This window comes from Chaetomium tenue (assembly GCF_020726465.1).
Source record: "Chaetomium tenue strain MPI-SDFR-AT-0079 chromosome Unknown F5144scaffold_2, whole genome shotgun sequence".
Taxonomy (NCBI): domain Eukaryota; kingdom Fungi; phylum Ascomycota; class Sordariomycetes; order Sordariales; family Chaetomiaceae; genus Chaetomium; species Chaetomium tenue.
The window spans coordinates 5346483-5354775 of record NW_027117330.1 but is presented as its reverse complement, the minus strand read 5'-3'; the positions used below and the strand labels follow the sequence as shown (position 1 = coordinate 5354775).

Genomic DNA, 8293 nt, shown 5'->3' with positions numbered 1-8293 from the left:
GCATCACCAAGGCCCTCGGGAAGGCCCAGAACAAGAGCCTGAGGATTGTGGCGGGAGCCTTTAAGTCTACCCCCATCCGTAACCTCGAGACAGAGACGTGGGTACCACCGTTGGACTTATACCTAAACAAACGGCTTGCAGATTTCGAAAACCGACTCCAACAACCCGATCTGGACGACGGCCAAGGCGGCAAAAAGACGGCGGGGAGCGTTATCCTTACCGCCTGCCGCAAGATACAGCAGAGACTCAGCTCGAGGAGGGGCAACAGGGGCCGACCGCGAACCTTGAGACCTCAAGGGCCCACGGCGGTAGAGAGAGCCGCGGGCACGATCATGCGCTGGACGGGGGGAACCATAGACACGGACAAGGCAGTAGAAGAGGCCTGGAGAGCGAGGTGGTTAAAGGAACGGGACGGCAGAGCAATCATCAGGCCGGCGGACGACTTTGACCATCAGCGGGAGACGCTATTCCGGAACGAAACCCTAAGGAGGCATGACGGTCTCAGCAAGGCGAAAAGCTCACTGCTCATTCAAATCCGGACGGGAGCAATAGGCTTACGGGACTACTTGTTTACACGGGAAGTCCCGGAGGTTCTGACGCCTGCCTGCGAGTGTGGCGAGGGACGAGAGACTGCCGAACACCTGGTAGTGTGGTGTTTGGCCCCACCGTTGACTCGAAGATGGGAGAGAACTGGAATTCGGACACGACGGGACTTTTACTCAGTTCTACACGGTATCAATCCCACGACTGCACGGCTTGCGAGGAGGATCCTCGACTGGCTGATGGACTCGGGGAGGCTGCCGATGTACAGCTTGGCCAGGAGGCTCGAGCTGGAAACGGCGGCCTGAAGCGCCCCCGTTCGGAGGCCAGGAGGCCTCCTCTCTTTGTATACGTAGACTCACCAGAACGCATCGTTCCTTGATTGTTGGTAGGGGTTTTTCACCCGGCCCGGGAGGGCACGGTTTTCCTGTACACTAAATAGCAGAGGGTCCGGCACGCCCTAGGGCATAGCGGAGTATGAATAATAATAATATATTGCTATACTTACTTTACTCGCCGACAAAGTCAATTCACATTGGGGGTTCACTACCATCACGGCTCTGCAACACAGGTTACTCATCATGTTTCAACTATTTAAGAGCAACTTCTATAACTTTGAAGCCACTCGTATACTTAGCACCACAAGTGCGGAAGGATGCGAGATTGCCGAGTTTCTGGAAGCTATGGGCAAGATGCGACAACATGACCCGGAAAGCTGGTACAGGGCATGGTCTGAGCAATCTCAGCGAGCCGAGGTCACTGCCCGGGAAGCAGTCCATCGGGGCTGTATTGAGGCCGCTAGAGGGGCGTTTCTGAGAGCATCGAATTATGCTAATCAGAGCATCGGGCTACATGCTTCCATACATGCTTCCATGGTCCGGAACAGACGAGCGGTTTCTTCAGAGCGCCAAACGGTCCATTACGATGTTCAGAGAAGCCATCCCCTATATGGAGACTCGAGTCATGGTCCTCGAAATCCCATACCAGGACCACGTCTCGATGCCGGCCTATCTGTACCTTCCTGCAGCTTCCAGGCGGATGCGTGGCGCCGGAGCAAACCGCACCCCCATAATCATCAGTTGTGGGGGAGCGGATTCAACGCAGGAAGAACTTTACTTTGTTGCCGCGGCCGCGGGCGTCAACCTAGGATATGCTGTCCTTACTTTCGACGGGCCTGGACAGGGGTTATTTCTGAAGAACAAAACCGCCATGGGACCCGATTTCGAGGCGGTCTCGGGCAGGGTATTGGATTACCTGGATGACCTGGTAGCTGGCAATCCTGATCTGGGCCTTGACCTGGACCGCATCGCCGTCATGGGCATATCGTTGGGTGGACATTTCGCCCTCCGCTCGTCGATTGATGCTCGCATCAAAGCATGTGTAACGGTAGACCGATTCTATGGCCTATGGCGACTTGCTTTGAAACGCATGCCAGGGTGGCTCGCAAAGATGTGGACCTCAGGTTGGCTTCCAGAACAGGCCTTCAATGCCTTGATATACCTGCAGATGGTCGCTCACTTCCCGATGCGGTGGGAAATGGAGCTCAGCATGGGCATTCTGGGCACCTCCACACCAGGAGACATGCTACGACGCTGCCAGTCCCTTGACCTCGATGTTGCACCTGACGGCAAAGGCAAGATCACTGACTGGATCCGTTACCCGGTCTTGCTCACCGGCGCACCGAGTTCCGTTTATGCTTCCCCTGACGAGAGCACGATGGTCATTTACGAAGCGCTATCCCAAATATCGGAGGAACAAAAAGAGACGTGGATTCCAAAAGAAGTTGGACAAGGCGGGCTCACCGCCAAAGTTGGTGCATGGGGACTTTTAGCTCAAAGAAGCTTGCAATTTTTGGACAAGCACTTACATGTTGTGCGTACGAGCAAAGGCAATGGGGATGTCTCGTAGTCCTAGAGACAAAAGGAGGCCTCCTATAACAGGCCAAATAGCTGCTTTGCCCAAATCCGAGGTGTTTTATTACCGCCCTACTTCATGCTCGTAAGACAACATCATCCGAGTCCCTTCGGAACCTGAGCAGCGACTTGACTCCCGAACCACATCGGAGCTTTTTACCCACAATGGGCACTATAAAGACAACATGCCTACCCTCTCCTATACAATTCATCTAGCGGGCGCACTGTCAGTTTGAACTTTGTTAGTAACCCACATCCAGTTCCGCCGCCCCAAGTCTCCATTTCGACAAACCACCGGCCTCAATATGCCCACAAAAACAAAGACCATAACTGTTCAGTCCGGCGTCGACATCAACGTCGTGATCTCTGACGCCCCTGTTCAAGGTCTAAATCCGACAACCATCATCTTCCTCCATTACTGGGGAGGTTCCGCGAGGACATGGTCACTCGTCACCCCACTCGTCTCGGCCCTGTACACCACCGTTGCGATTGATTTCCGGGGTTGGGGTGCCTCAACCGGGCCAGAAGAGCCCGATGCTTACTCCATCTCAGCTCTGGCAGAGGACGTAGAGGATGTCATTGCTGCGCTTCATATTAGGCGCGTTATCCTCGTTGGGCTATCGATGGGGGCCAAGGTATCGCAGCTGGTGGCAGCCCGGATGTGCTCTCAGGCCTCCGATAGTAAAAAGGCCGGTGTTCTACAGGGGCTTGTCCTTGTTAGTCCAGCTCCACCAACACCACTCATGCTCCCGCCGGATATGAGGGAACTACAGCTGCACGCCTATGACAACATTGAATCGGCGAGTTTTGTGGCGAGAAGAGTCCTAACAAGGTCCTTCGAGTTCCGCGACCCGCCCTCATTTCTTGTCGCCGATATGTTGCGTGGGAATCAGTGGGCTCGGAAAGCGTGGCCTGCTTACGCTATGGCGGAGGACGTATCGGGGGTCATCAACAACATCTCACTGCCTGTTCTTATACTTGCTGGAGAAAACGATGTTGTGGAAACGCTAGAAAGGGTAAAATTGGAGGTGTGTTCGCGTTTTCCAGGCGCGATACTCGAAGTCTTGCACGGATCCGGGCATCTTTCACCGCTAGAGGTTCCGGAAGTGGTGGCGAACCGACTGTTAACATTCCTTAACGGGTTAGAGGCACATACAATATTGGTTTCGAATCCTTAATTTGTTCCCTACCTAGGTACCTACTTACCTGTATATACTTAGCATCTTGATTGAGTACGAAGGCACCTTTACTATTTATTATTTGGCTTAGGCACGGAACCGTGGGTTACGCGCCGCTGAACCGAGGGGGGTCCGTTCAAAGATCTATTAAGTGGTTCCAGAACTAAGCACCCTACCTAGAACTAATGATAAGTCACACATGGGCAAAAGCCATTCGGAAGCCTCAAGTGTACTTTTACTTAACTGAGTTTATTTTATTTTGAGCAGGTCTACTCGCAGAGTGACAGACGCCCCCCCGCAGAGTAAAAGAAACACGCCCCACCTTTCCACCGTTTGGGCCACACCCTGCATTTGACAGCGACTCATCAACGCTTCCAGATTTCCATCACAATCAAACGCACCACTCCCAACTCGCCACAAAGCTTCCAAATCAACTGCCCCTGCGCGCGCGAGGCGTTCAAGGTAATACTCAGCGTTTCCAACTGTTTTCTGATTGCTGATTGGCTGTAGATGGCAAATCACGATAATAGCGATGGCGACAGCCTCTCGGTGGGCAGCGATTCGGAGCCGCCGCTTCCTCTATATTCGAACCCTCCTGCTGACCACCCTCTCCTCACACGCCAATACGATACCCTCGAAGAACTGATGGAAGAACTGAACGATTTCGCTGCGAGAGCCCACTTTACGGTCGTCAAAGATGGCACTTCCAACCGAGTTCAGGGCTTTGGACCAACAAGGATTGAACTCGCCTGCCAGAGAGGCAAGATTCGGCCCTCTGAAGCCCATTCTCGGCCAACATCTACGTCAAAACGCGGATGCCCCTGGAAAGCAGTTGCCAAAGCCCTCAAGAAGACTGGAAGAAAGTGGGTTCTTGAGCTGCCAGACCCTCTCCCTCAGCACAGCAACCACCCCACGCCTACAGAGGGCCAGGGTTTCTTCAGAAAGAAGCCCTTCGAACCGGAGCACAAGGCGTTTATAACTAGTTATCTCGACCGGCCGGCTATCAGAAACAGAGACATCGCGATAGAGCTTCGATCACGGTTTTCAGGCCTTGTGTTTACGTCAAAACAACTCCGTAACACACGCCACCGCCTCCGCAAGGCAGCACGTAAGGGCTACAGTGCGGTACAAGTTATGATGCAGCTTCTGGATAAGAAGAACATCGCCTATGAGGGTTTATGGGTTGAGACCCCCTTGGAAGGCGAGGGTATTACCATGATGAAGCCCCAGGGGCTCTTTTGGACCACCGAGTGGTGTGAGAGGCAATGGATTCGGTACCCCTGGATCCAGCTGTACGATAACACTTATAGAACTAACAACAAGAACTTGGCATTCTTTCAAGTCGTCGGTCGCAACCAGCTTGGAATGAGTTTTTCTTGCGGCTTTGGACTTATCAACAACGAGAGGCAAGAAGGCCTCGATTGGCTGATGGATACAATCAACGCGGCAAGAGAAAGAATAGGGGCTCAAAGGCCAGGGGTCACAATAACTGACTACGACACCGCCATGCGCAACGCCGTGGCGAGGGTATATCCGGATGCTCTGCCCCAGATCTGCGTTTTCCACCTCAACAAGAACGTGAAGCTCCACATCGCCAAGAAGTGGAATAAACAGGCTGTTCTGGAGGTTGCCAGAGCCTTTGAAGCCCAAGAAGCTATTCACAACGCCGGGGTTGGAACTCAGGGGACCATAGAAGCTCAGGGGGAGCCCATGACCACGCCACCTAGCGCGCAACTCCCCGAGGCCCCTGAAGTTGAAGATCCAGTTCTTGAGGGCCAAGAGAGAGTCGCCAATCGCGTCAATCCGGATCCAGACCACCAGGGCCAGCCACTGCCAACCATTGAGGGTGTTTATTCTATGGCCGGTTTCTACAAGTTGTGGGTTCACATGGTCTACGCAGCAACTGTAGATGACTTCGATCTGGCCTGGGAGAAGCTCCAAGCCTACTTTCCACAGCAAACAGGTCTCCTGCTGTATCTGGAAGAAAACTGGCTTCCACTGCGCCATCAATGGGCCCATTGCTACATCTCCAACAACCTCAACTTCGGCGAACGCACCACCAGCCCTGTTGAGTCTGTCAACTTCTACTTGAAATCATTTCTTGTGAATGGCAATACCCCTGTTGAGGTGCTTGCTACTCAAGTTTTCGCCATGGTCAAGGCAATGGAGGATCGGATCTCAGAGGAGCTTAACGAACAGAAAGATCGGATTTCACGCGAATATCTTGGAGTCCCGTGGCTTGGAAAGGCGCCATTTATCGTATCTCGTAAGGCGCTGAGACTTGTGACCAGGCAATACAGGCTTATGCTGAGCGCTGTTAAGACCGACAGCAACCCAAATTCAGCAGATCTTTTGCCCTGTACGGGCCAGTTCACAACGCGGTTTGGCATCCCCTGCAGTCATGAGCTGCTCAGAAGGCACGAGGCGAAGAATTTACAGCTCCAGAAGGAAGACTTTCACCCATTCTAGTGGTTGGATAGAAGCCTCCTTGATGAAGACCAGTATCTTCGTTATCAAGAGTTTGACCGAGTTACTAACCTCAAGGGTAGACCCAGGGGTTCCAACGCCTTTGCAACCAACCCCAGGGCTCCCCAGCTTATGGCACCTCTTCCATTGGTCAGCCGGCGCGTTATTCCGGCTACTCAGCTGGTTATTCCAGCCAGCCAACCCCCAGCCAGTGCTGAGCCAGTTACCAGCGGTCAGCCAGCTTCTTCTAGGGGTTCCAGGGGCGGTAGGGGTAGAGGTTCCAGGGGTTGTAGAGGTAGTAGCCGTGGCCATGGGCGCGCCGGGAGCGTCATGCCCTCGCTCAGAAGAGAGCCCTCCGAATGGGAGAATGTAGACCTCAGCAACGACGGTCCGCAGGTCTCAGCGACACCAACAGACAGTGAAATGGCTGGCAACCAGTCCAGCACACCCTCTGGAAGTCGAGGCAGGGGCTCCAGAAGCCGAGGGGCAAGGGGTGGCATCATAAAGCGAATATCAACAGGCAGGGTCACTCGTCAGGCCAGCAACAGCGTTGCTGCGGCTCAAATCCGACTTGGCACGCCAATTCCAGACCCTCAGTAGCCAGCAGATGTGGCCAGTCAATTATGACCAATTAGAAGTGTGTGTGTAGGATGGGATAGCTAATTGGAGATGGTTTGCTACGAGGTTTGACTGCAGAAATGGAAATACTGGCCTTGAGGTGTTGATGACAAGAGTTGAGTCGCTGTCAAATGCAGGGTGTGGCCCAAACGGTGGAAAGGTGGGGCGTGTTTCTTTTACTCTGCGGGGGGGCGTCTGTCACTCTGCGAGTAGACCTGCTCTTTATTCTATTTCTTTTATTTCTCTTAACGCAGAGTTCAAGTTGAATCAACAATGGGTTACTAAAACATTGCTAGAGACCAGCGAGGATGATGAAATGTCAAGAAAGTAATGCTCCTAGCAAAGAATTTGAGGTAATTTATACACTTTTACAAATCCTGTCATCTGTTCCTATCTTTGAACAGACATTACCCGCCCGGGACTCACCCTCACAGAAGCTTCTGGGCAGTTTTCATGTTTTCCCGGAGTAACACCAAGACTGATTTCCCTGGTACGAAGCCGCCGGGTTAGCCTTCAGGATCGACTTCGCCCATAACTAACTGTAGGAGGGCTAAGACATTTCCATTGTTGAAACCCCCCCGGGAGACGTGCTTCTCGGAGAGATGCGATACTCGTCCGGCAGTTCCATCAGCGACTCGACACTCTCGAACTGATGCTCAATGATCTCCATTAGGATCTTAATGTAAAGACGACTAGGCATAGCGGGCAACTCGGCAATGCGAAACTCTGGCCGAGGGTGGAATTCACCCATAATATCACCGGTCACATGGCCCAGGACCTGGGTCATGTGAGAGAACATTGCGTTGTATAGTTGAATCAGCTGAAGATAGATAAACAAGGGAAGCAAGCATGTTGCTATGCCGAGTGGACATATGGTGGATCGAGTGCCGGTGCAAGCCATCGAGATGTTTGAATCTGAGGCAGGCCGTATCTCGGGTAAATCACCTTCCAGCGGCGACAGAGACTTGAGAATCGCAACAAACGATGTTGTGCCTTGAACTGCTTTGGCGATAGGGTTCTCGGTAGAGGAACTTATCTCGGCAAAGCAGAGAGGCATCGAGGATGATGTTTCGCAAGGGCGCAACTCAATATGCGCAAGTTGCTGGCCAAGTTCCTCGTTTAAGCGGGAGATTGAGATTCCCCATCGGGGCCTCTGATGCGTCCGGCTCACAGACGAAAGAGATACACCAGCTACCGCGTCATATTGCAAGTCTCCAAAAGTACCGGCATAGCCTGGAAGTGATGTGTCCGTAGTGCGTAGCAAGTCGTTATATTGGGTATCATCGACCCCTAAATCGAGACTCGGGTTTCCATTCCGGGAATCTCCATCGTTAGGCAGAGAAACTGTGAGATTGCTCTCTGCTACAAGTACATCTAAGAGGTGGCCCAGCCCGTCGAATGTTGCTTCAGGCATATGGGGGGGGCTAGTAGGGAGATGTTTTGTACTTTGTAATTAGCACGTAGTCGTGGTTACCATAGTCGCTCGTCATGTCCATAGTTGCATGTGGTAGCCACCCCAGAACCTCCGGAGTTAACACAGCAGTTTTGGGGCCACGAGGCCGTTGCTTTGCGTGTGTT

The 8293-nt window shown here is 52.9% G+C and overlaps 3 protein-coding genes across 3 annotated transcripts; 2 read left to right on the top strand and 1 right to left on the bottom strand.

Annotated features, from left to right (window-relative positions):
- Positions 1-1081: 1081 nt before the first annotated feature.
- F5144DRAFT_619280 (Alpha/Beta hydrolase protein) lies at positions 1082-2448 on the top strand (the record flags this gene model as incomplete). The annotated part of the gene is made up of 2 exons (XM_066791960.1): positions 1082-1348; positions 1380-2448. Exons 1-2 carry the CDS (start codon positions 1122-1124, stop codon positions 2446-2448), a joined length of 1296 nt encoding a protein of 431 aa, XP_066647493.1. The 5' UTR covers positions 1082-1121.
- An 82-nt stretch (positions 2449-2530) lies between these two features.
- On the top strand, positions 2531-3670 carry F5144DRAFT_507626 (Alpha/Beta hydrolase protein). Its single transcript, XM_066786492.1, has one exon. It carries the CDS (start codon positions 2759-2761, stop codon positions 3629-3631), a length of 873 nt encoding a protein of 290 aa, XP_066647492.1. The 5' UTR covers positions 2531-2758; the 3' UTR covers positions 3632-3670.
- A 2946-nt stretch (positions 3671-6616) lies between these two features.
- F5144DRAFT_565301 (uncharacterized protein) lies at positions 6617-7450 on the bottom strand. The gene is made up of 3 exons (XM_066788486.1): positions 7271-7450; positions 7153-7205; positions 6617-7068 (listed from the first exon to the last, which is right to left on the bottom strand). Exons 1-3 carry the CDS (start codon positions 7413-7415, stop codon positions 6997-6999), a joined length of 270 nt encoding a protein of 89 aa, XP_066647491.1. The 5' UTR covers positions 7416-7450; the 3' UTR covers positions 6617-6996.
- Positions 7451-8293: the final 843 nt, after the last annotated feature.

Bases quoted from the DNA above. Each gene is read 5' to 3' on its own strand.
- F5144DRAFT_565301 (XM_066788486.1), bottom strand. From the start codon at position 7,415: ATGCCTAGTCGTCTTTACATTAAGATCCTAATGGAGATCATTGAGCAT. The intron at 7,206-7,270 runs CTTAGCCCTCCT...GCGGCTTCGTAC, and splicing joins GGTTTCAACAATGGAAATGT to CAGGGAAATCAGTCTTGGTG. The intron at 7,069-7,152 runs CTTCTGTGAGGG...TGTATAAATTAC, and splicing joins ACATGAAAACTGCCCAGAAG to CTCAAATTCTTTGCTAGGAG.
- F5144DRAFT_507626 (XM_066786492.1), top strand. From the start codon at position 2,759: ATGCCCACAAAAACAAAGACCATAACTGTTCAGTCCGGCGTCGACATC.